Below are 27,871 nucleotides of genomic sequence, written 5' to 3'. Positions count from 1 at the left end.
ATTTTCACAAGTTAATTTCAGAATTTTTTCTTAGATTTTGCTTATAAAATACCCAAGAGATAGATTTTTCTCCTTAGCTTTGTTTTGGGAGAACAACAGAAAATTCTTTGCCCTTTCCCACTTCCTGTGGTACATCGAAAACAACCAGTAAGTTTACAATAATTTGTGCCAGAAACATGTAGATGCTCTTTACTTGTATAACTAGAGGCCCTAGCTATCAAAGGTAATTTTGTGTTACTCTTTTGTATAAACATCCCGATGTTAAATGTCTTTTTCTTCAATAGCTGTTCGGTTTGGTCGTATTCCTAAGCGTGAAAAGCAGCGGATGCTAATTGAAATGCAAAGTGCAATGAAGACCATGATGAACAGCCAGTTCAGTGGCCATTTGCAGAATGATGCATTAGTAGAACATGAACAGACAGCCTTACCAGGCCAGGAACAGCTGCGACCCAAGCCCCCGCTGGAGCAAGACAACACCAAAAGCTCTTCTCCCTCCTCTGATTTTGCAAAGGAAGAAGTGATCGGCCTGGTGACCAGAGCCCACAAGGATACCTTTCTGTATAATCAAGAGCAGCGAGAGAACTCAGCAGAGACCATGCAGCCCCAGAGAGAACGGATTCCCAAGAACATGGAGCAATATAATTTAAACCATGACCATTGTGGCAACAGGCTTAGCAGCCGTTTTCCTTGTAGCGAGAGCCAGCAGAATCTCAATGGACAGTATAAAGGAAGGAACATGATGCATTACCCAAATAGGCATGCCATCTGTCTTACAGATGGACATTGTGTGAACTTCTCCAATGCTTATACTCAAAGAGTATGTGATAGAGTTTTGATAGATGGATTTTCTCAGAATGAGAACAAGAATAGTTACCTGTGCAACAATGGAGGGAGAATGCATCTGGTATAGTGAAATCAATTTTTTCTTTCTTTCTTTTTTGCTCACCTTGTATCAGGAAAAGCTTTGGAGGTTTTCTTTTATGTGGGGGCTGTACCAATTTCAGGAGTGGGGGTGTGTGTCAGAAAACCCATGAGATTTACAGAATCAGTTTTGTGCATTATTTTACGTCAAATACTTGTCACAAGCATCATTTGTTGACTGGCCTAATTTTATACAGAGTTTGGTATACAAGCATGTGATTTGATTGATACTGTGATTGGGATTAGGATTTTATGTAAAAAATGGATCGTGCAGAATTGGTCCTTTAATTCTTAGAAATCCCTTTCAAAATTAAAGTTTTCTGATTAATCATTGGCTTTGGGAAGAGTTTTGAACAATTGTAATGCAAAAAGGTAGTTGAATACAGAACATGGATGTTTCACTGTGTGAGAATTTAGGAATATTTTAATTTAATAGGCTAGCTTCTAAGGATTTTCTCAGATTTCATCCTATGAGTTGAGTTAATGTTATTCCTATCATTGAAGTTTTTTTTCACCAAGTACAACAGTCTACATGAAAGTACAGAGTTTATATTCAGCCAAAATGTCCTCCAAAGCAGCAGTACCGCACCATTTCCAGTTTAAATCATGAGGTCCTTTGATAGTGCTGGGTATTTTCCAAGCCGGGTAATTAAAGTCTTCTTTATATGTTTTCAAAGTAGTTAACTATCGAATCCTTATGTTAGAGTTTTTGGTCACTTGTAAGTATTGGATCTGAAAAGTGACTTTATATTTTATTAGACTTAGTGTCTGACTTAAGGAGGGAGAAAAATCATGATTATAAAATCATTTCATTCTTGGATCTCACGGATTTAGTGAGAATGAAAGGCTGGCTTTACTAATGAGCGTTTACAGTGCATGCTCATGGTCTTCGAGTGCTCTCATGCCTTCTTTAGCTCCCCGTTTCTTCCTCCCCAGTCCTCACTTAGGAGGGTCATTCTGCATCTTCAGTCATTGTTTCCTAACTGACTAAGTGGAGGTCAGTGCTCACACCATTGTTTAAAAAATAAATGGTTAGGGACCTTTAAAAAAAAAGTGAGGCATCTCATTATTTCTCTTTAAAGTTGCAACATTGTGATTGTGCCCATTTAGAAAAAAGTGAGTTAGAATTATTAACTAAATGTGGGCTTGGATTCTAGGCCTGTGACTTCTAACTCTATCTGAGTAAGTCACTCAACACCCGGGGTCTCAAACTCAACTCAGCATGTGGGCCGCAGAGCAAGATCACAGCCCTTCGGCGGGCTGCACTAGGTCTACAAAAGGCAACTGTTATGCAACACTTTTCAGTGTCACAAAATGACCAGAAACTGTAGTTCGTGGATTAGTCTGTGGGCCGCACAAAATTGTTCGGCGGGCCGTGAGTTTGAGACCTCTGCTAGAGTCTCCTTTTCTCAGCTAAGACATGGTCATGTAATATTGGTCCTAACTAATAGGATTGATAAGCAAGTAATATGTGTGAATTAAAAACATTTTTTTTCAGTTGATTTTAGAGAGGGTTGGGGAGGAGAGAGAGAGAGAGAGAGAAAGAGAGAGAGGAACATTGATATGTTCCTGTATTTGCTTGACTAGGGATTGAACCTGCAACCTTTGTGCTTTGGGATGAAGCTCTAACCCAGGGGTAGTCAACTTTTTTTTTTTTTTTTTAACAGAGGCAGAGATAGACAGGGACAGACAGACAGGAATGGAGAGAGATGAGAAGCATCAATCATCAGTTTCTCGTTGCGCGTTGCGACTTAGTTGTTCATTGATTGCTTTCTCACATGTGCCTTGGCCGCGGGCCTTCAGCAGACTGAGTAACCTCCTGCTGGAGCCAGGGGCCTTGGGTCCAAGCTGGTGAGCTCTTTGCTCAAGCCAGATGAGCCCACGCTCAAGCTGGCGACCTCGGGGTCTCGAACCTGGGTCCTTCTGCATCCCAGTCTGATGCTCTATCCACTGCGCCACTACCTGGTCAGGCGTAGTCAACCTTTTTATACCTACTGCCCACTTTTATATCTCTGTTAGTAGTAAAATTTTCTAATCACCCACCGATTCCGCAGTAATGGTGATTTATAAAGTAGGGAAGTAACTTTACTTTATAAAATTTATAAAGCAGAGTTACAGCAAGTTAAAGCATATAATAATAATTACTTACCAAGTACTTTATGTTGGATTTTTGCTAAGTTTGACAGAATAAATCTTTATAAAACAACTTACTATAGTTAAATCTATCTTTTTATTTATACTTTGGTTGCTCCACTACTGCCCACCATGAAAGCTAGAACACCCACTAGTGGGTGGTAGGGACCAGGTTAACTACCACTGCTCTAACCTATCAAGCTATCTGGCCAGGGCTGTGTGAGCCTGTGGTCAAGCTGGTGACTTTGGAGTTTCAAACCTGGGTCCTTAGCGTCCCAGGTTGATGCTCCATCCACTGTGCCAGATGTGATTTTTTCTTAAAACCCTAAAGCCAGCATAAGGTGGCAGCAGTGTTACAAAGTAAACTCTTAAATCTGTGCAAAGTATTTTTGAAATAGCTTTACCATAGATCTCATTTTTGCTTAGGCTGCCTCTTTCATGGTAACAAATGAATTGCTATTTAAATTAGGTTGCTAGTGAGGCTTTCTATCTTAAGGTAGAGTATCAAAGGAGAAGGTGCTCTTTTCAGTAGCATCTGAGAGTTATTTTCATGTTGGTGTTTCCAATGATTGAGACCCCACTTTTGAAGTTTCTTTACCGCCTCTCACAAGTTTAAGAGTTTTTCTGTTTTGTGTATATCAGGTGTGCCCAATGAGTAAGTCTCCATATGTGGATCCTCATAAATCGGGGCATGAAATCTGGGAAGAGTTTTCAATGAGCTTCACCCCAGCCGTGAAGGAAGTGGTGGAATTTGCAAAGCGCATTCCTGGATTCAGAGATCTCTCTCAGCATGACCAGGTCAACCTTTTAAAGGCTGGGACTTTTGAGGTAGGTTTTGTTAATTCTGAGCATGGGTACAGGACATGTGGTATTTTATTTTCATGCACATTTTCCTTCTTTTTTAAATGAGTATTTATAGCCCAGAGGCTAAAAGTACGAACAAAAGAATGACCATCTCAGGATGTTGGGGAGAGACTAGGTAAATGCAGAGTCACCTAGGACTTGAAATAGAAGTGTTCTGTAGTCCCATCATATGCACTCCAGGGTCTAGTGTCGCTTTTGGCTGTGGACTTGGTGGCTTCTGCAGTGGTGGACCCCTGAAAGCCTAGCCTGGAGTTGACTGTGTTCACAATACAGAGGTAAATGGAATAAGGTTTTTATCTCTTCGGACATTGTAGAATGGTATCCGGGGTGTATCAGACATCACTTATGTGCAGCTCGGCTGTCTTGGCCCCACGCACTCCAGAATCCATGACTACTTTTCTTGCTCCAGCTTCTCTTGCTGCGGTGCCTTCTGCTTGGGCTGGGCAGGCGCTGTTGCCGACCTCTGCAGGACACGGACGGTGCAGTGCCTCTTGCGCCTCTCGCCTGTCTGCCCGCGGCTTCCCTGTGGCTGCTAAGGCGCGAGGAGCCTCAGGACTTGCTTGGAGCTCATTGGGCATTACTTTGAAATGCAGGGCAGTAGGTGGGAAGCTGGGGTCTGGTGGGTGAACTCTTTGATCAGCAGGGGTAGGGAGCCATTTCTCCATGATGGCCCCGCAAGAGTGAGCTCTCAGTGCTTGGAAGCTAAGTGGTGCCGGTCAGTAAGGAGTGCTAATACTTGTTTTTACCACTTGCCTGTCTCGTTTCCTTTGTCCTCATTCTTGTTTTCACCTGTGCCAGACCCACCTCACATGAACTTTTGCCTTAGGCTCTGTTTTCTGGGGCACAGAGAAGTAGTCATATTCACGAATGAAATATCTATGATGTAATTCAAAAGTAATACCTACAGGTTAGGATTTTCAGCTAAATGAAAACACTACACTTAAGCTTTAAAGGCAGAAGGTGTGTCGGTCAGTGATCAAGTTCAATTCACCTGTTTTTGAGGTTAAGTAACTATGGCTTAGAGAAGCAGAGACTCTTCTTAATTCAGTACATTCATAACGCAGCCAGGGCTGGAACACAAAGCCCTGCCCCATGCCTTGGTTTTCCCCACCCTGTGATTTGTCTTGGGATTGCTGTGTTGTTGGAACCCACCGTCTTCAGAGAAGGCTCACCCTCTTTGTGGTGGGTAAAACAAGTCTTTGCTTGGGAGCATTGCAGAGGGCAGGTGTTTGTTCAGCGTTCTGCTGATTATGAGAGAACTGTGTGACAGATGTCACCATTTAGTGTGGTGGAGGGAGTGCTGTAGGTAAGCAGTTGTTGACTGATGTGGTTCAGATTTCGATTATAACTCGGTGTCTAGAATACCTTTACTGTAATAGTTTTCTTTGTATATTGTCTTTTTGGGCTATTATTTCTTGACATGGTCTAATTTCAGTTCATCTGCTGTGTGTGTTTGCCTTGGCTGCCTGTGGTGTTCTGACGTTTCCAAGTGCTGCTGCACTGCAATACAGCTCTGTCTACTAGGGGCTTAGGGACTGGACGATACACTGCGGAGCCTGGAGTTGTTTTAATGCCTCTGGCCAAGCTCAAGTTTCACATTTCTTGGCATTGTCTGCCCTAATTTTGTATTTGCATTTCAGAATCTTTATTGATCGAGTTTCAGGGTATCACAGGACTTAAGTATTTTGCCACTGGTGGCTAGAATTTCTTTTGGTCTTCTTAGAATATTTATTGCTTCAGTAGAGAATTTGCCATAAGGAAATTATTCTGGGCAAAAACAACTTCAGTTTCCCTTCACAGCTTTTATACACAGACTGTTTCTTAACTGACTTGAGGACTGAGGCAATTTTCAGCATTGCTGTTGAGCCCTCCGTATACATTGAAGTCTCTTTCTTTTCCAGGTTTTAATGGTACGGTTTGCTTCATTGTTTGATGCCAAGGAACGTACTGTCACCTTTCTAAGTGGAAAGAAGTATAGCGTAGATGACTTACACTCAATGGGAGCTGGGGACCTGCTAAACTCCATGTTTGAGTTTAGCGAGAAGCTGAATGCCCTCCAGCTTAGTGATGAAGAGATGAGTTTGTTTACAGCAGTTGTCCTGGTATCTGCAGGTAAGCAGGCTGGTTCATACTCGTGCCACACCTAGAATGTAAAGACAGGCTGGGGAGAAGGCGGCAGTTAACTGTATGGGTGCCAGCAAGCCAAATGGAATGAAGAGGTCCTTAAGGGAGATGCTAAGCTACGTCAGTGTCAATCCATTATTTTTGCATAATTATTTTTTTTTTAAATTATAGCAGTAAAAGTAAAAAGTGCTATATATAGTAATAAAAGATGTTTAGAGCCAGGCCTCATATTTGCCACTCTTAGTCTAATTCTTGTTAATGAGTTTTTACAAGTCTAAATCATTATTTCATTTTTGGAACATTGTGTTTCTCCAGGTAGGTGGTTTTAATATGAAACTGGGTTTTAATTAAAAGAATACCTGCATTACTTGTTGAGAGTGTGGAGATGTATTAGTCTGGTTTGTAACAGATGGTGAATTTGCAGGGTGGGCTTTCGCCCATCCTCACCACTAATTTTACGTGTGACTTGGTATGAGTAGTTTTTTCCTCTTGGGTCTTGGTTTTCTCATCCTACTCAAGGCAGGGATTGCACCATGTGAGCCTGTCATGGTGTCAGTTAGTTTGAACAAGACCAAGATTTTGAGTCCTAACATTTACTTATTTATTTATTCATTTATTTTTATTCAAGGAGAGGAGGGGAGGCAGAGAGACACACTCCCACATGTGCCCCAACTGGGATCCACCCGGCAAAGCCCACTAGAGGGCGATGCTCTGCCCCGTTGGGGTGTTGCTCTGTTGCTCAGTAACTGAGCTCTTCTTAGCACCTGAGGTGGAGCCCATGGAACCATCCTCAGTGCCTGAGGCCAACTTGCTCCAACTGAGCCATGGCTGCAGGAGGGGAAGAGAGAGAGAGACAAGCCAGAGGGAAAAGGGTGGAGAAGCAGATGGGTGCTTCTCTTGTGTGCTCTGACCAGGAATCAAACCTAGGACTTCCACACACTGGTCCTGTGCTTTCCCACTGAGCCAACCAGCCAGGGCCGAGTCCTAACATTTAATGTTTATTTATGAGAGTCATTGATGAAGCTTCTCAGTTTCTGTATCTTGTATTTATATAGCAGTTACTCCTGACTAAAGTATTTCAATTTAGATAACAGCCATTAAGGCAGAGGTTATTCCCAATGCGTATTAGAAATTGAGACAATACTTCACTGGGGACATGTAAGTTTGTGCCAACTACTTTTAGGTATCACTAACTTCATTTTAAAGCAGTAGTTGTGGAGAATTTTACAGTATTTTGAAATGACATTCTTTAAGCTTCCCTTCTGCATCCAACAGTGTAAATGTGTTAGGCACTGTGCAAGTTTAAGTTATGGCCCTGGTTATTTGGTTATTTGGCTAAACTGTAAATCAGTAACTCTTAAAGAGAGTAAATTCTTTGCATAAAACCTTAATATCAATGGTATAAAGAAACACTTAGGCCATTTGGAAGCATAATTTGTCTACCTTTTCTGACCGTCTCTACCTGGGTAACTGAAAATACAGTTCTGATATGGAGTGCATGGAGGGAATGGAAGGATGGTGTCAGGATGGGACACCTGTTCTCTCAGTGACCTTGTAATGCCTCTTGTACTTCACATTTTCACAGTCTCTTTATAAGTAATGAGTAATGGGTTGAGTGGACATAAAGTTAATAAATATATTATTGTGAAACTAAAGGTAATCCATACTTGTTCATTTCTTTATCTGATTAATATATCTTATATGGTAGGTTCTCAGGGGAAGACAGACAAATGTTAAGATACAAATTTGCTCTGAGTGTTTATATTCTATTAGAAGAGACATTACTAACACAAAAAGCTTTCTATACTAAACTGTGTGTTCCGACTGAGGTAAATAGGAGTTACACGAAGGAGGATAAAGTCATCTGAGGAGGCTTTGTGCAGAAGATGGAGGTGGAGCTGGAATTTGAAGGATGGATTATTAGGTTTTCCCAGGAAAAAAAATGATGGTGTGAGAAAATGGGAGGTAGGGCAGAGGAGGGAGGGGTGCAGAGGCTGCAGTCAGGGCGGTACTAGTTATGAACCACAGCTGTGGGAACCAAGCGGAGACGTTTTAGCTAAATGGGACAGCAGAAAATCAGTATAACTTCTAAGTGCACGAACAAAGTGATGGTTTAATGTTACTTCCACAGTGCTGTCCCGGGGGGATTAGACAGGTGAGACAGGGATTATAGCTGGAGTCAGGTTGAGAGGTTGTTGAAGTAACTGTAGGTATGAGGCGGTGGGGTGAACACTTCTGAAATAGGCTGTGGCAGAGGAGGCGAGAAGGGGGACTGTGTCCAGAGAGGCTTCAGAGGAGGAAATGAAAGTGGAGGCCAAGCGGAGCTCTCTACTAGGGACTGTGCCACTCTCTTCATCTGTATTTCCTGCTGGGAACAGGATTTTCATTTTGTTTCAACCTCCTTTTGAAAAAGCCTAGTTTTGTTTCCTGACCATAAGAATAGGGTGGGGTCTTTGAAAAATTTGGAAAATACTAAGATGAAAGTAAGAATGATCATATTACTACCAAAAAAAAAGAAAACTGTTGCCATTAAGAGTGTCACTATTCACCTGTCCATCCATTTATCCATTTGCTTGCTTACTGATGTATGGTATGTAAAAAGTGTTTGACATACTAAGTGGAAAACGTTATAAGAGTATATGCATTCTTATCTTTGCTATGTTTATGTATGAAGAATACACAAGAAGCATACACATGCACAATTCCATGCATTTTAAAGTAATATATATTGTTTGTACTTAAATATATGATAGTGTTCATGTCAAATTTAAATCTTTACCATTTAAAAAGGACTTAGTTTAAAGCAGTAACTAGGTAGGAAAATAAAATTCAAGAACTATAGAAGAGTATTAAATGAAAATTCTCTCCTTTCTGCTACTCCTAGCCTGTTCTTGGAGAACTAGATTTCTAACCATTTTTCATTTTGATTGTTCTGGTGATTGGCCACCCAGCTCTAAATACTATGCTTATACCTCTGTTTATTTAGTAGCAATATCTGATAAATAAAAGTACCCGTTCCTTTTTCCCTTTTAATTTCATGTTTTATTTTTTCAGTTACTTTATGGTTTTATTTATAATTTCAACCTGCTTACGTATTTTGATCTTTCACTTTTAAGCAATCTAGTTTGGATAGAATCTTCTCGTTATACAGGGAGACAGTATCCTCCTTTCTCCATATCCTGGCTTTTTTTTTTTTTTGTATTTTTCTGAAGCTGGAAACGGGGAGGGACAGTCAGACAGACTCCCGCATGCGCCCGACCGGGATCCACCCGGCAGGCCCACCAGGGGCGACACTCTGCCCACCAGGGGGCGATGCTCTGCCCCTCCGGGGTGTTGCTCTGCCGCTACCAGAGCCACTCTAGCGCCTGGGGCAGAGGCCAAGGAGCCATCCCCAGTGGCCGGGCCATCTTTGCTCCAATGGAGTCTTGGCTGCGGGAGGGGAAGAGAGAGACAAGAGAGGAAGGAGGGGGGGTAGAGAAGCAAATGGGCGCTTCTCCTATGTGCCCTGGCCAGGAATCGAACCCGGGTCCCCCGCACGCCAGGCTGACGCTCTACCGCTGAGCCAACCGGCCAGGGCCCTGGCTTCTTTTGCTGTATGATTTCTTTTATAGTGTCAAGAATCAAAACATTAATGTCCTGCTCTATAGCAGTGATTATTTTTCATATTTTATCTGTAGACTTTAAAAAATTGAGAAATAGAAAATCAGCATTTACGGTACTATGATTATGTAAATAGTGCTCCAGTGTTCACACAGTGGGGTTGAAATGGTAGACCAAGCAGTATAAACCCCTGCCCTGGCCGGGCCTGCTGAGGCGGGAGTGTTCCAAGTGTCAGATACCAAATGCATTATTCATTTCTATTCTCTATTAAGTGCTTAGAATCAAGCAATATTATAGTTTGCTTTATATTTAAAACAGGCTTTTCTTTTTCCTGGAATCTGCAGTTGCTTTCTGGTTTTGGCTTTGATTGCTGTCAGAAGAAATGCTAGCTAATTTTAGTTCACATTATATAATTTTATTCTTACAACAGACCTCTGGTGTGAGCTAGGACATGCTATCTTCAGTTGTACAGGCAAGGAATTTGAGGAACAGAAGGATTGAATAATTTATCCGAGGTCACATTTTTAGTAATTGGCCGAGCAAGTATTGGAACTCCTGTTAGTCTAGCTTCGAAGCCTTTCCCTTATACTGCTTCTTAAAGGAAGAGCTCTAGCTGCTAAGGTAGAGAGAAATTTCAAGCATATTTTCCTGTGAGACTGGAAGAGTCTTTTCTTTTCTTCTTCTTTTTTTTTTTTTTTTTTAGAGTTTATTCATTTTTAGAGAGAGAGGAGAGAGAGAGAAGGGGGGAGGAGCAGGAAGCATCAACTCCCATAGGTGCCTTGACCAGGCAAGCCCAGGGTTTCAAACCAGCAACATCAGCGTTCCAGGTCAGTGCTTTATCCACTGCGCCACCACAGGTCAGGCTGGAAGATTCTTGTTACAATGGAGAGGACAGGGGAATTGTACCTGGGTATGTTAGGTCAGTTAAATTTCAGGTTGTGTGAGATGGCAGCAGGCACTTCCAGGTGAAAATTAGGGACTGGCATGTAAGTGTGAGAACAAGACTCATCTAGATAGGAATTTTAGTTTTTCATCATAGAGGGTTTTTTTGGATTTTTCTGAAGCTGGAAATGGGGAGGCAATCAGACAGACTACTGCATGCGCCCGACCGGGATCCACCCGGCATGCCCACCAGGGGGCGATGCTCTGCCCATCCAGGGCGTCGTTCTGTTGCAACCAGAGCCATTCTAGCGCCTGAGGCAGAGGCCACAGAGCCATCCTCAGCACCTGGGCTAACTTTGCTCCAGTGAAGCCTTGGCTGCAGGAGGGGAAGAGAGAGACAGAGAGGAAGGAGAGGGGGAGGGGTGGAGAAGCAGATGGGCGCTTCTCCTGTGTGCCCTTGCCGGGAATCGAACCCAGGACTCCTGCACACCAGGCCGACGCTCTACCACTGAGCCAACCGGCCAGGGCCATCATAGAGGTTTTTGTTGAAGGAATTAACTTCCATCCTGTAGGAAATGAACATTCATAAAGATGAGATTAGTTGAAGAATACAGGCTTGGGAGAGGGGTGAAGAACCAGCTAAGGAAGTGGAAGCTAGATGTATCAGAGTTAAGCTATGTAGCGTAGGATTTACTGCATCATTTAGAAGATGAATTTCCAGTTCAGTCTTTGTATTCTGTTACAGTTTCTAGAAAACTGTTGTTTTACGATCTAGCTATATTTGTAGTTTGGTTCTTTGGCCTTGAAATCATGAAACCATGCTTTTAAAAATTGAGGTTTTAGAAAATTGTAAATGAGATTTACATTATTAGGTGTAGGTATCTATATCCCTGAAGTTCTGAGTTGTATAGAGAAGCATTGGCCATCCAAACAAAAATAGCCACTGGAAGACCAACCGCCTACTGGACTCAAATATACTTTCTCATCTATTGTTTGTTTGTTTCTTTCTTTGCTCATTGAGATTATTTTGCTTGTGGGGATCACTATGGTTCTTTCACAGTTGGTATTGTAAATTACTGGTAGAACATTGCAAATTAGTTACTTTTTCCTGCCAAAATATGAGCTCTCTCAAAGAAGGAGTTTCAGTTTGTTATGTTCACTGCTAATTTATTAGCACCATTCACAGTAACCACCTATATTCAGTAAGTGTTTGGTTAATTGAATAAAAAATTGTAAGATGATAAACAAAACAGTTACTTGAGTATTAAGGGCAGGGGGCACTCTTAGAAGCATTATTGAAAGCTTTAATTTTGCAAAGATGAACCTGACTGGGGGTGGCACAGTGGCTAGAGCATCAGCTTGGAACGCTGAGGTCCCTGGTTTGAAACCCCGAGGTTGCCAGCCCGAGTACTGGCTCATCTGGCTTGAGTGTGGGATCAGTGATCTGACCCCAAGGTTGCTGGCTTGAGCCCAAGGTTACTGGCTTGAGCAAGGGGTCACTGGCTCACCTTGTGTCCCCCCCTCCCCCCAATCAGGGCACAGCTAAGAATCAGTGAACAACTAAAGTGAAGCATCTGTGAGTCAATGCTCCTTATCTCTTCCTACCCCTTTTTCCTGTCTCTTTCTCTCCCTCTTAAAAAAATAGTTGCAAAGATGACCCTTACGCCTGTATGGCCAAAGTCAAATGTCAAGAGAAAAGAGGTCTTTTGTTCATCTTAACAATTTTGTCTGAAAAATTATGATCCTCCTCGAAAGTCAACATTCTTTTGTTTCTTTTTTCATAAGAATTAGCACATAGTCATGATAATAATCTTAAATTTCTGAAATATTAGACAAACCTATTTTCATCATTATTTCCTGCATTTAGAGTTAGACTTTTTCCCTTTAGTATTAAATTTTAGTCCTTGTTCTAAGTGTTTGTATTGTAGTGGCCTTTTTAAGCTACCATTGGAATGGAAGACTTCCTCGGTCTCCTTGTAAAAAATGAAAAAAGGGTATAAATGGCCAGAGAATTTTGCTTCTTTGGAGAAGTCCTTTTCTTATTAATTACAACTCCCTATTCTGGGAGCCATTGAACATTTCTTACATACTACTGCCTTCTATTGTAAAATGAAATAGGCTTTGCTGGTGGAAAAGGTCAGTGGGCAAACAACATAGGTTTGGCTAATTTTAAGATACTTTCTTTTATTGCGGTGTATTAAATTGCTTATTTACATATTAACATTTGTATGATGAGCTTAATAAACATAGTACACTATGCTGAATGAAAGTGAATGCTGGCTAATATAACTAGGTATTAAAGTTGCAGAGTATGTTAGCTATCACTGCATAACGAATTGTCCTAAAACTTAGTGGCTTAAAAATGTATGTATTTCTCACAGTTTCTGAGGGTTAGAGATGGGTGTGGCTTAGGTGTGTGCCCCTGGCTCAGTGTTTCTTCGGAGGTTGTAGCTGATCTGTGGACAGGGTTGTGGTCTTTTATGAAGGCTTTACAAGGGTCTGCTTCCAGGTTATTCACATGGTGGTTGGCAGGATTCAGCTGGTGACAAGTCGTTGGACTTGAGTGCCTCAATTCCTTGCTGGCTGTTGCCTGGAGACCACCCTCAGTGCCTTAGCAGGTGTGCCACTCCCTAGGACAGGTCACAGTGTGGCATCTGGCTCTGTGAGGCCTAAGATGGAAGCTATAGTTTTTTTGATAATCTGATACTTTGTTCATTAGTGGTGTGTCAGGAAGTCTAGCCCACTGAAGGAAGGAGGGACACACAAGGGCAAGGATACCAGGATGGGGATCATTAGAGTCTATTTAGAGGCTGTGTGCCACACAGGGTGACATACAAATGTAGATATATTCCATAGGAGGCAGAAGTATATTTCTAACCTGCACTATTCATTAATTTTACCAATTAGAAGCAGTTGAAATGAGCAGATGGCATCTGATTTTAAAAATTAAGGACCTCTAGTTTTTTGGTGAACAAATATACCTTAGCACTAAAGAGTTTTGATTTATCAAGTGTACTATGTAATATATATCTTTATAATATAATAAATAGCTACAGAAATTTGCCATTGGCATTTTAAAAGCTTTGTCAGTCATCTTTTGCCTGTGTTCCAATGTATAAAACCTTGTTTTGAATTTAATGAGATTGATGAACAAGAGTTATATTTAATATTAATATACCCTCTCCTTCATATCCCTCTGTTCTTCACCCTCCACTAGACCGATCTGGAATAGAAAACGTCAACTCCGTGGAGGCTTTGCAGGAGACCCTCATCCGAGCACTAAGGACCTTAATAATGAAAAACCATCCAAACGAGGCCTCTATTTTTACAAAACTTCTTCTAAAGTTGCCAGATCTTCGCTCTTTAAACAACATGCACTCTGAGGAGCTCTTGGCCTTTAAAGTTCACCCCTAAGGCCTTTGTTTATTTAAACACAAACTGAATCATGCTAACTGTACATTTTGTGCTAAATGCTTATTTATATGTGTATACTATATGTGGAGATAGAAAAGACCGTTTTAAGACAATACACGGTTGTAGGCTTTCTCTGTAGTCATGCAATAGCTATTTGGATTGAGATTTTTTTCAGCCCTAATCTGATTAGACATTGATGGCATTTCCCTGATAGACCAATCAGCTGTGTCACACTTAAACTGGAGAAGTTACACTGAATTATAGTTACACTGAATGTTAGATTTTTTCATCTGCCAAAACAAAAAAACCATTTGATCTCCCTGTGGTATAAATATAACGCACAGTTACAAGTACTGAGGACTTAAAAAGTTAATCCTTTGTGGTGGAAGTTCTGTTATATGGTGGAAACTTGACTTTCCTACAAGACTATTTGATCTGGTAATTGGAGACTTTGAAGGTTAGGAAATTTCCTGTCTATTTTTCTCTGCCACTGTTAAAGTGTACGATCCTGGAAAGGTTAGTTGGTTGTGGAAAATGAGAATTGATAGTGTTCCCAATGCCCCACCTCACAGAGATACTAAAAAATGTCAGAAAAGCATATTTACCTCTTGGGAGATAGGCACTGTGTAAATAAGATAAAATTTTTGTTATTCATTATAATAATCTTTCCTGACTTATAAGCATTTTTGAGAAATCATTTCACAGTCCACAACAGTCTGTTATTCAAGGTTCCTGCATATGTGTGGGGTGTCATTCTGGCACACAGTGTTTATGGGTACATCTAATACATAGTATGTGTACATAATATGTATGTGAATATAGGTATACATAAATATATTTCTTCACAATATTTTGAACTGTGAAGAACTTTATCATACAATAAACTTAAAACAAGAGGTGTCAAAAGACCCAGAGTAGGCACACTTTACCTGTTGATGACATAACCATTGCTTTAAATGTTTAGACAGTAGAATATTGAATTTATGCTCTATTCTTGTTTAAGCAACACTTAATGTAAAAGTGCAACAGGCAGTCGAGTCCAAATTTCAAAAAATATGTAATTTAGAGTTCATCCTTGGTGAAATTTTTGGTTCAGGGTTCTAGTTGTTTAAAAGTTTATTCAGATTCTTACCTTGACCAAAAATAGTTTTCACTGCTGCCCCTTATACACATGCTGCAGCTTGATGACAAATATTTTGATTCCTTCTGAAGAACCAGTCAATATTAAGAAAATCGTTTAATATGTTGGTGTGTGCGTCTGAGCAAGCGTGTTCCGCGTCAGTCTTCTTTCCCCAAAAAACACTACAGGGATTTTGTCAAATTAGATTTAATCTGTAATTTGGAAAATCATTTAGTGCATGACCTACAGGTTTAGAAGGGGTATAGTCAGAAGCATTCATTCACATTTCTAATACTGGGCTTTATTAAATAGATAAGATCAATTTCCATTTATGGGAGTAGGAGAAATAGCCAAAGTTAAGGGTTTTATGTATGTTTTTCTGTTTCCCTAGAAAATAGCAATTTTTTTTGTAAAGATTGCCTTCTATATAATTTTTGGATTATATAAATTTGCAAAAATGAGAAGAGCCCACTTTACTATACTCAGCCTGTTACTTTAATGACGTGAGCAGAATGCCTTATTTTGTAATCTTGTTTAACTTGCGGCTATGGGGACTTGAATTCCTGTGGCACTAGTTGAGTTAAAAATAAAGTTAAACTCGCTCATTATTAAAAAGGAAAGGTGATGGTGATGTCTGTAATACAATATAAACCATAATTGTGATTTACCTTAAATAGATATTACTTTTATGGGATATACAGATTAGTTTTTGTGAATTCTTTACATGGATAGCATTATCTTTTTTTATAATTTTTTTTTCCTAAGATAAATGCATAGTTTTCTTCTATGGGGGATAGAAACAGCTTTTTGAAGTAATATTGAAAACCTCAAAGATCATCTTGATTCTTAATTTTTGCCTTTTGCCTAAAGCGTCTTTATAACATGTATCTTTAAAATGATTACTAAGTCTTAGGAATGTGTAACCAGAACTATGTTAGTACTATTGCTTATAAAACCTTAGTTAGGTTCAATATATACATGTATACATCTATGTATAGGTATATAGATTTGCATTTTGTCTTATAAAATTTTATTTGAATAAATTCTTCCTGTAGGTATATAAAAAACAAAATTAATAGTTCATATGCCACTCATAGCATTTCTATATTTGAAAATAGCCCAACATCGAAACTTCTAATTCTAAAATTAAACCAGCAGCCTATTACAAGCACATTCTTTGATTGGGTCATCCGTTATAAACTAACTAAATGCAGAGTAGACAACCAGTTTTAGGAAACTTCTGAGTTGGTGGGACACTGTTGATGAATTAATAATGTACTGTATGAATTAAGTGATGCTTTAACTCTGATTTTTACATTTTAAAGTTGAAATACGGGCATTATGTCAGCAAACTTAAGGGCATTATGTCAGCAAGTTAAAACTTTTTTTTTCTGTACTTTTAATGTAGCTCTTTACACGATCTGAAAAGAGGACTCAAGCTTTGAGAGAGAAATAGCTGAGGGGAGGGGGTAACATCTTGGAATGAAGCTTTTCCTTACTGTGATGGTTTAATTACAGATCAGAAAATTAGAAGGAAATTTCAGTGGATTACATGTATAGCTTTCATATCTACATTTCAAGGATTTACCATTGTAACTTGATAAGATATGATTTATTTTATGTAAACATCATTGCAAAGCAAGGTGTAGAAGCTCAGCTAGATTTATTACTGTGCACGAGAGTAAGTACCTATCTCAATTATTCTTTATCTTTTCCAATATAAAGTTTGCTGAATGTACAAGAAGAGTTTATCACTTAGGATATAGAATTTTTTTTAGGGGTTGGGGGGAGGGGCTCTGTCAGGAAATGATCTATAAACATGGATTGATCTTGATTTGACCTGAAACAAAACTTGAAGCTATTCTTGAACTAACATGAAAAAATTAAATGGATATTGTTTAAAAAAAAAGATAGAAATATATTGTTGACAAGATATGAATTGTTTATTTTCTACAAACTGTTACTGATGAAGACATGGGTAATACCTTCATGTTTCTGAAAAGTCATCTGTACATGGGGAGAGGGGACAATAAATATTATTTCTAACCAAGTGTGGTTTCTTCTCTCGTAAGACCATTTATAATTAACTTACTACTTTACCCCGAACAAAGCAGGATCTCTTATGTAAATCTCTAATATAGCATAGGGGGATGTCTATGTGCAGAGCTATTTTTAAAAGAATGTTTTAGAGTTTAGAGATTCCAGCAAGGATTGTTGCTATTTTCTATAATGCCGGCTGATGTGATAGTGTCTGATCAAACAGTCTTTCTGAGAGGGAGTTGGTGAGAGAGGAAGGGGATCCTTGATCTAGGGAACCGTCAGCCTTGGCCATGAACGGGAGAAGATGCTTCAATAGCCGCCCCCCCCCCCCCCCCCCCTCGCTAGCGGTTGTGGCCGTGGCTGTGCTGGTGAAGAAAAGGCAGTTACTTAAGTCAGCATTCCTTCCCTGTGTTGGTTTCCCAGACCAGTAATGTCCACCACTTTTCTGTGCGTATTAATTGATGTTAGGTGAGAGAAATGGGCCTCTTGATTAAATAAATTAGGAAATGCTAAAATAAACAAGGTTACTGAGATGTCTTTATGTCCTATTCTCTAGTGAGCGAATATGCGTTGTGAATCCTTTAAGGAAGTGTTTAGTGGGATGCGGTTCTTCCCAAACTTCCTTCACCAAATACTCCCCATTTTCTTCTGTGCTGAGCACTTGGGGCTCCGTGGGAAGGATGCTTCCAGGAGAAAAACCTTGTAACCCACTTTGGGTGTTGATTAGAATGATGATCATACTCTCTGGGATAGTGTATAAATTTACATTGTATTTTACCCCTATTTTTGCACAGAGTAATAGGACACATTGAGTTAAAAATAAACATGTGTTTGATGGAAAAAATAACAGGTTCAATGACCTGAATTTTGGGAATGCTACATGTGAGTAGATGGCCAATTTACTGGTTTTAGCTTTTACACTCAGTTGGGCCTGTTAAAATTTGTGACTTTTTTTTTCTTTTTAAAGATCTTATTTATTGATTTTACAGAGAGAGGAGTATCAATTCATAGTTGATTCACTTTAGTTGTTCATTGCTTATGTGCCTTGACCTGGCAAGCCCAGGGTTTTGAACTGGCAACCTCAGCCTTCCAGGTCAACGCTCTGTCCACTGTGCCGCCACAGGCTGGGCAAAATTTGTGACATTACTTTTCTTAATTGACAGTTCCTGCAGCTAAAGGTTGACAGATCACTCTTGCCTTAACTTGGTGTGTGACATTGTACACAGCTGGCCATCTGTCCATGGTCCTAGTGGTGTGACTCCCTGTGCCTTTGCCTCTGCCTCAGTGCGCAAGTCTTATGAGACCTTTAGCGCAAGGTCACCTCTCGAGGCTCTGGGGTAGGGGATAGGAAGTGTGCTGGGGGAGGAGGGGTTGTGTCTAGGAGTTTTCTGTGCCCCAAGGTTCTGGGCAACAGACTGGAGAAGGTCATGAAGCACAGGAAGTGAGAAAGCCCTGGCCCAGTGGCCCTGGGGCTTGTGTCAGTTCTCCAGTAGGTCTTGAGGTTTTAGGTGAATGGTTTATCCTCAAGCGGAGCCCTTTCCTGTACGGCAGCACCTTCCAATTGTTGTTTTTTGTATTTTTCTGAAGCTGGAAACGGGGAGAGACAGTCAGACTCCCACATGCGCCCGACCGGGATCCACCCGGCACGCCCACCAGGGGCAACGCTCTGCCCCTCCGGGGCGTCGCTCTGCCGCGACCAGAGCCACTCTAGCGCCTGGGGCAGAGGCCAAGGAGCCATCCCCAGCTCCCGAGCCATCTTTGCTCCAATGGAGCCTCGGCTGCGGGAGGGGAAGAGAGAGACAGAGAGGAAGGGGGGGGGGTGGAGAAGCAAATGGGCGCTTCTCTTATGTGCCCTGGCCGGGAATCGAACCCGGGTCCCCCGCACGCCAGGCCGACGCTCTACCGCTGAGCCAACCGGCCAGGGCTAGCACCTTCCAATTTTGAAACTCACAGAAGTTTCAATTTTTGTAGTATAGTGTAAAAGAATCGACATTTTTTGGAGTTCATTCACTTCTTCTCCTAAATCCGTTTTAATTTTAAAAAGATTCTTTCATCCCTCCAGGAAGTCAGGAGAATTTTTACCATATAAAACCAAAACTTTCACCTACTGTCACTTTAACACTCGTAGCTGGCAAAGTCTTAAGAATTTTATAGTGAACACCCACTTATATTTTATTAACATTTTATTGCATTTGTTTATTGCATATCTACCTATCCTTTCATCTATCAGATCATCTTGGGCTTTTTTAAAAATGCAATTCAAAGAAAATTGCAGTCATCAGTAACCTGCCCCCTAAAATTTTCAGCTTAAATATAATTTACTAGAGTTGAGTATTAATTGACGGTTTATTCTTTTGATGTAAAATTTATAGACAACAGATTGCATAAATCTTTAGGGTACATTTGCCTCTCTATTTTGACATGATTCCCCCTGTGTATCCTAAAACCCAAATGAGATATAGAAAATTATCTCCCCAGAAAGATTCCTCATGCTTCTTGCTAGGCAGTCCCCACCCCAACATAGACAATAACTATTCTAAAACATTCTTTTTAGAAATGGAATCATTACAGTATGTACTCTCTTGTATAAGGCTTCATTCGGGGTAGTATTTTTGAGATTCATCCATATTATTCATATATTGTTAGTTTTCCTTTTTATTGCTAAATAGTATTGCTTTGTATGGATGTACCACAGTTTATCCTATTGATGGACAACTGAGTTGTTTCTAGTTTTTGATTATTGTGGATAAAGCTGTTATGAACATTTCTTTATATTTGTAGTTGTGCTGTATGTCATTTGACCCTGGGATAGAATTTGTGTGAAGTTCTGAGCGAAAGAAACACTTTCCTGCATAAGACCTCTGGAGGCAGGGTGATTCCAAGCTGGTTCAGTGGCTCCAAATGCCATGAAGAACCCAGAAGCTAGCCCTGGCCAGTTGCTCAGTGGGTGGAGTGTTGGTCTGGTGTGTGGCTGTCCCAAGTTCGATTCCCAGTCAGGGCACACAGGAAAAGCAACCATCTTCTCTACTCTTTCCCCTCATCCTTCTCTCTCTCTCTCTCTCTCTCTCTTGTTCTCTCACCCTCTCCTCTTTCTTTATCTCACCCCCTCTCCCTCTCCCACAGCCATGGCTCCATTGGCCCTAGCGTGTTGGTCCCAGTGCTGAGGATAGCTCAGTGGAGCCTCCCCTTCAGGCACTAAAAATAACTTGGTTACTGAGCAACCAGCAGCGGGGTCCCAATGGGCAGAGCATTGCTGGAGGCAGCTTGCTGGGTGTATCCTGGTCAGGGCATATATGGGAGACTGTCTCCCTATCTCCCCGCCCCTCAAAAACAAAAAAGAAGAAAACCAGGAGCTCCATTAGATGGGCTATTATCAAACAAAACACAAGAAAAGGACAATTATTGGCAAGGATGTGGAAACATTAGACCTATTGTGCACTATTGGTGGCACAGTAAAATGGTAGAGTTACTGTGGAAAACAAGATGATTCCTTAAAAAATTAAAAATAGAATAACCAGGGCCTGATCTGTTGCGGTGCAGTGGATAAAGTGTTGACCTGGAACCCGGTAATGCTGGAACACTGAGGTTGCCAGTTCAAAACCCTGGGCTTGCCTGGTCAAGGCACATATGGGAGTTGATGCTTCCTGCTCCTCCCCCTTTCTCTCTCTCTCTCTCTCTTTCTCTCCTCTCTGAAATAAATGAAATCTTAAGAAAAAAATTAAAAAAAGAAACAGGTAAAAATAGAATTATCATGTGATGCAGCAATTCCACATCTGGGTACATACCCCAAAGAATTGAAGGCAGGATCTTGAAGATATTTATATGTCCACATTATAGTAACATTATTCACAGTAGCTAAATGGTGGAAGCAACACAAGTGTCCGTTGGTGGAGGAATGTATATACATGTAGACAGTGGAATATTATCAAACCTTGAAAAGGAAGGAAATTCTAGTACATGTTACAGCATGGATGAACCTTATGCTAAGTGAAATAAACCAGTCACAAAAGACCAAATAGTGTTTGATTCCACTTACTTGAAGTACCGACGGTAGTCCTATTCATGGGAAGTAGAACGGTGGTGCCTGGGAGTGGAGTGGGAAATGAGATGTTTCAAAGTTTCAATTTGGCAAGATGAAGAAAAGGTGTGGAGATTGCTTGTATACAACGTGATGGTACTTAACACTACTGAAGTGAACACTTGACAACGGGTAAGGTGGGAAATTTTATGTTCTGTGTATTTGACCACAATTAATAAACCCAAACCCAGGAATTTCTGATCATTCCTTATCATCTTGTGCATATTTGTAATGTTTCTCTCATGGCTGCTGGATAGTACCACCAGCAGGCATCATAGGAGAAGCACTATGTCCAGAGAAGAGGAGAGAACTTCTTGTTTATGAGGGGAAACCTTTTTCAGGAGGCTGCACCTAGACTTCACCTCGCAGCTCCTATTGACCAGATTGGATCTTATACCTCAAGGGAGCCTGGGAAGCAGGTATTCAGTGTGCTGTAGCCTCTGGAGAGAGCTGCAGGCTCTTCCACAAAGAACAAGGGGTTGGAGAATGGCTGTTGGGTAGGCAACCAACAATATTTTCTTCCTCATGGAATACTGTTAAGGAAGAAGGGTTCTTTGTGAGCTCAGTATTGATGGTGACCATCAGTGGTGACCAGAGCAGTGTCCTGCTTGATACAGTCTGATTGACCCAAATTTTTGCACAGTTCTGATTTGTTATTATGGAGCCGCTCTGATAGATCAGTAAAGATGCAGATGATGATACAGCTGCAAAGCTCTGATTGGATGGGGAAGGTCTCAGTTCCATCAGTTGAAATACAATACCGTGAGCTTCTTACTAAGGGTCAGCTCAGCCAGCAGGAACGCAGGGCGGGAGGCCTGGCTGCTCTGCAGCTGTTCCCTGAGATGCGGTGTTACCTGGGAGGCTTCTATAAACAGTGGCTGCTAGATTCTGATGACGAATTTGGGTACTTGGGTGCAGTTAACCACAAGGAGTTCTTTTGGGCAGGTCTATTCTTTCTTGGGGTTGACACCCACGAGGGAAAGGTCTGTTCCAGGCCTCTCTCCTTGGCTTGCAGATAGCTGTCTTCTCCCTGTCTTTTTTTTTTTTTTTTAAAGATTTTATTTATTCATTATAGTGAGGAGAGAGAGAGAAGGGGGGAGGAGGAGCAGGAAGCATCAACTCCCATATGTGCCTTGACCAGGCAAGCCCAGGGTTTTGAACCGGCAACCTCAGCGTTTCCAGGTTGATGCTTTATCCACTGGGCCACAACAGGTCAGGCCTTCTCCCTGTCTTCACATCGTCTTCCCTCTGAGTCCAGATTTTCTCTTCTCAGGACATCAGTCAGACTGGATTGAGCCCACCCTAAATAACCTTGTTTAATTTAATTACCTCTTCAGAGGGCCTATCTCCAAATATGGTTATGTTTTTAGGTACTGCGATTAGGACTTCAACATACGGATGTTTGGAAAAGTCAGAGTTCAGCCCGTAACACCTGGGAACGCTAGTCGTGCAACGTCTGGGTCTGTCTTTCCCCCATTCCCCAACTGTGAGATAAGAGAGATCAGAGAATGGGTCTGTCTGGTTTTTATAGCTCTAGTGTCTTACAAAGTGCCCATCTATCAATAAATTATTTAAGTGTATTGACTATTGATGAAAGAGCTTTTTGATATTTTACTAGGGTTATAATTTTTAAAAAAAAATTATTTTAATGGTGACAACAATTCCAGTGCCATGCGGACTTTTCCTGTGGGGAACTTTCCTGGACTCCTGCTCCCTGTGACAGCTCCTAACAGACTGAACTGTGGTTGGGTTGCATTTTTCAGGGATTTGGCATGGTGATGGGGCCAACTTGGACTTGGTGAACATGTTAAGGACACTACTCTTTTATGGATTCTTGCTGTATTGGCCAAGAGTTTGCTTAAAGGCTTTTAATCACTGTAAAAAAAATAGAAGACTGGATGAAGAAGATGGGCACATATACACCATGGTATACTATTCAGCTAGGAGAAATGATGACATCGGATCACTTACAGCGGAATGGTGGAGTCTTGGTAGCATTGTGCGGGGTGAAATAAGTGAATCAGAAAAAAAAAGGAACTGCAGGATTCCATACATTGGTGGGACATAAAAGCGAGACTAAGAGGCATGGACAGGAGTGTGGTGGTTACAGGGGGTGGGGGGAGGGAAGGAGGGAGAGGGGGAGGGGGAGGGGTACAGAGAGAACTGGATGGAGGGTGGCGGAGGACGATCTCTCTTCGGGTGATGGGTATGCAACAGAACTAAATGACAAGATAACCTGGAAATGTTTTCTTTGAATGTATGTACCCTGATTTATTGATGTCACCCCATTAAAATAAAAATTTATTTATAAAAAAAATTATTTTATTTTATTCATTTTAGGGAGAGAGGAAGGGAGAGAGATAAGAACATCGATCTGTTCCTGTATGATGTGTCCTGACCGGGGATCGAACTAGCAACCTCTGCGCTTCGGGACAACATTCTAAGCAACCGAGCATCTTGCCAAAGCTGGGGTTATAATCTTAAAAATACTTTGTGTGTGTGTGTGCGTGCTAAGCACACATCTCAAAGCTTAGTGTGGTCTCAGCCCTCTTTTCAAGGAAGACTTCTTCAAGTAGACACGGGTGGAGGCCTCACTAGCTCATGTTGCTATAGATTTCACGAGTGCCCAGTCCTGCCGGCTGCTTTTGTGCAGAGTGGGAGTGAAGTGGGAGCGGTCTTCTAGAGTCCTAAAAGAGGCTTGACATGGAAACTGTCTCAGAATCTTGTTTGTTTGTTTTCTTCTGTTCTGAGACTTTTTGAAAAGGAAAGAAAAAAAAAATAGCCCTGCTTCACTCAGACGTAGCAGAGGATTCGAGGTATTTGAATTTTTAAGCACTCAAAGCCAGACTGTAATAAACAGATAATCGGCACTGAGATGTATCACACTTTATTTGTTAGGCATTTCCTATTGTTGCTTTTCAATTTAGTAGACAGTTGAATTACAAGTTGCCATGGCAACCTTCCCCATTGCCCAAACTGCCTGGGCCTTAAAGACACAGAAACCATATTTGGATTTATTCCATAGAGTGACATTGTTATAAAACAGAGCAGGGCAAACTGAAGGCTGAATTAGAGCAGGCATCCTGCTCCTGCCTCTTGCCCCTTCTCTTCTCTCTTGGGGTTTCTGTGTTTACCAGGCCCTGAATAGCCCAGTGTTAGAAATTGTGTAATTTGGTCTCTGGAGTTCAAGAAAATAACCACGTTGCTGTCTCCTGTGCAGTTTTGTTACCTTTGTTGGTAACAGACTGTGGGAGTTAAGAAGCTTTGGGGATGGTTGGCACACAGTGCAGTTCAAGTCCCTCTCCGATGCAAGGCTTGACAATGGTCAGTTTCTCTTGTTTGTGTGACCACACTTCCTCCATTCAGGTGGGGCATCAGAAGAAGGCTCCAAAGAAACAGAAGGCTAGTTCTTGAGACAGTTCCAGTTTAAGGGGAGCCAGAAAGGCCTGGCAGATCTGGGGACCCCTTCTTGGTTATGCCAAGAAATTGAACCAGCCGGCTCCACTTGAGAAAACACTGGAACTTCTGGCAATGCCTCTAAATGGATTTTCTCACTCCTCTGAGCTTTGCCCACAGCCACTGATGCATTGTGTTACCAAGCTAATTACGAAAGCTCTCAAGAGCCAAGAGAGGACTGATTCATTTGATAAGTTAATTTCAGAGCATATCTTCAGCCTGGGGTGCATGATACTTCTAGGAGGCACAGCTGAGACGTTATTAAAGAATAAAACAAAACCCATATATAAAATAAAGCTTGCCCTTAGCTGCAGAAATTGCAATTTCCTGAAGTTTGCTGGCTATGAAAGTTTAGATTTTCCTGGGATATTTTTATTCTCAATCTCTCTCTTTCTCTCTTTACTTTTTCAGACTTTTGATCATCATTCAGTGCTGATTTTTATGGCTGCTCTAAGGGAGGGGAGGACCTCCTTTTTTAAATCATATAAGTAGTGCTTTACTCCTTTTTTTTCACATAAGAAAGTAAGACTCTACTACTGTCGTGTTGGTTGTCTGCCCGGCTTTGGGGCAAGTCTGGCTTCAGCCTCCCACATCTATGAGAACCCAGGGCAATCCCAGACCTCAGCTCACCACACTTATAAAATGGGTGAAAACGGCAGCAGGAAGTCAGACTGGGGGAGGGCCTTCGAGCTGATCTGTGTCAGTGCTCCTCTCAGAGCCTTCTCTCGCCAGGACACATGTCGTGGGCGCGTTAGTTTGGGTCCTCCCCAAAGCAGACAGACCGAGGGACAAGGAGTTGGGTGCTGGCAAGTGATGGCAGGAAGCGGAAGAGAGGGAGGGGGTGCGACAGCAAGAAGCAAAGAAAACCAGGACAGGGTGCTTAGCTCAGGGGCAGCCACCACGAAGGCCACCTGGGGCTCCGTCATGTTGAGGACCAGGTGACTATACCTCAGAATTGTCCCACCAAGGAACCACGAAGTGGAGATGTTTAGCTACTCACTTTGTCTCTTACTGGTTGAGAGTTGTCACTGAGGGTTGACCCACTTCCCACCCAGCAGAGAAAGCCCACAGCGAGACCTGGGCCCCTGAAGTGGGACATTGGCAGCATCACAGGAACTGTCCCCTGCAGCTGTAGGTGAGCTCAGACGTGGGTCGGGGGCAGCCAGAGTGTCTGTTTCAGGGGGTAACTTCCAGTTACATAACAGACATCTGTGGGAGTATCATGGTTATCGGGTGGTTTTAAAGTCTTGCAAATTCTTTTTTTTTCTTTTTTTTAATTCATTTTTTTAGAGAGAGGAGACACAGAGAGAGAAAGAGACAGAGAGAGGAAAGAGATAGAACAGAGGGAGGAGCAGGAAGCATCAACTCCCATATGTGCCTTGACCAGGCAAGCCTGGGGTTTCTAACCGGCGACCTCAGTGTTCCAGGTTGACGCTTTTACCCACTGCGCCACCACAGGTCAGGCGCATCTGCAAATTCTTGACATACTACTCCCCATTAAGAGGTGGGAGCTTCGGCTATTAAAAAGAACAAAATTTTACATTTGCAACGACATGGGTGGACCTGGAGGGTATTGTGCTGAGTGAAATAAGTCAGACAGAGAGAGATGGATGCCCGGTTGATCTCACTTGTACATATGTGGAATAGAAAGAACAAAACAAACAAGCAAATGGGATTGAAACAGACTCCTAGACATAGAGGACAGAAGGGAGGGGGTGAAAGAGGTGAGGGAATTGGGAGGTGCAAATTGGTAGTTACAGCCTGACCAGGCGGTGGCGCAGTGGAGCATCGGACTGGGATGCGGAGGACCCAGGTTCAAGACCCTGAGGTCACCAGCTGAGCGCGGGCTCATCTGGTTTGAGCAAAAAGCTCACCCACTGGCTTGAGCAAGAGCTTACTCGGTCTGCTGTAGCCCCCTGCTCAAGGCAAATATGAGAAAGCAATCAATGAACAACTAAAGTGTCACAACAAAAAACTGATGATTGATGCTTCTCATTTCTCTCCGTTCCTGTCTGTCCCTATCTTCCCTCTCTCTGACTCTCTCTGTCTCTGTAAAAAAAAAAAAAAAAAATTGGTAGTTACAAACCACGGGGAAGTAGGGTACAGCGTAGGGGATACAGTCAATAGTGTTGTAATAATTAGGTATGGTGCCAGGTGGGTACTGGAAATATCGGGGGGAATCCTTTGTAAAGTATATGATTGTCTAACCACTGTGCTGTATACCTGAAACCAATACCAAATACAGTGTGTCCGTGAAGTCATGGTGCACTTTTGACCGGTCACAGGAAAGCAACAAAAGACGATAGAAATGTGAAATCTGCACCAAATAAAAGGAAAACTCTCCCAGTTTCATACCTATTCAGTGCAGTTCGATGTGGGCTCACGCACAGATTTTTCAGGGCTCCTTAGGTAGCTATCCCGTATAGCCTCTACAGACTCATCACTGACTGATGGCCTACCAGAACGGGGTTTCTCCACCAAACTGTCAGTTTCCTTCAACTGCTTATCCCACCGAGTAATGTTATTCCTATGTGGTGGCGCTTTGTTATAAACGCGTTGATATTCACGTTGCACTTTGGTCACGGATTTGGATTTAGCGAGCCACAGAACACACTGAACTTTCCTCTGTACCGTCCACATCTCGACTGGCATGGCCGTGGGCTACTCCGCTGTATACATGGTGTTACATCATCATCTGCGCATGCGTACATGCTGCCACATCATCCTACAGAAACTGGGAGGGTTTTTCTTTTATCTGGTGCAGATTTCACATTTCTATTGTCTTTTGTTGCTTTCCTGTGACCGATCAAAAGTGCACCATGACTTTATGGACACACTGTATAATTGGGAAAAAAAGAGGTAGGAGCTTGTGATTTCTTTTCCTTGAATCTAGGCAGGCTTGTGACTACTTTGACCAAAAGATGAAAGTGGCCTATGTGACTTTCAAGGTTAGGTCATACAAAGCATGCAACTTCTACCTTGGCTGCTGATACTCTTGCACTTGGAGATTTTATCTGCTATGTCAGAAGTCTAACCACCCAGAGATGGCCATGTCTAGGCTCTCTCTGGTCAACAGCCCCAGCTGAGCTCCTAAACAATGGCAGCTATGTGAGTGAGCCATTTCAATGCCTAGTTTAATTGAACCTTCAGATAATCAGCAGCCTTAGCCAACATCTGACTGCAACCATTTGAGTGACCCCCATTGAGAACTGCCCGATCCAGCTCTGCTTGAATTCCTG

General features: G+C 41.9%; 1 protein-coding gene across 2 annotated transcripts in view; it reads left to right on the top strand.

Moving 5' to 3' along the window:
• NR1D2 (nuclear receptor subfamily 1 group D member 2) overlaps nt 1–24,851 on the top strand; it is a 40,295-nt gene extending 15,444 nt beyond the window's left edge. Inside the window, exons 5-8 of one of the 2 annotated variants that reach the window (XM_066244410.1) lie at nt 285–904; nt 3,697–3,882; nt 5,820–6,030; nt 23,517–24,851. In XM_066244410.1, the coding sequence (XP_066100507.1) occupies nt 285–904; nt 3,697–3,882; nt 5,820–6,030; nt 23,517–23,590 (1,091 nt within the window). In that variant the 3' untranslated portion in view covers nt 23,591–24,851. Of the gene's footprint in view, nt 1–284; nt 905–3,696; nt 3,883–5,819; nt 6,031–13,741; nt 17,105–23,516 lie in introns of those variants that run through there. The other variant, XM_066244409.1, reaches the window with a different exon arrangement.
• Nucleotides 24,852–27,871: the final 3,020 nt, after the last annotated feature.

Source organism: Saccopteryx bilineata, chromosome 10 (assembly GCF_036850765.1).
Source record: "Saccopteryx bilineata isolate mSacBil1 chromosome 10, mSacBil1_pri_phased_curated, whole genome shotgun sequence".
Taxonomy (NCBI): Eukaryota; Metazoa; Chordata; class Mammalia; order Chiroptera; family Emballonuridae; genus Saccopteryx; species Saccopteryx bilineata.
The sequence above is the reverse complement of the archived record's forward strand: the minus strand, read 5'-3'. Positions and strand labels throughout refer to the sequence as shown.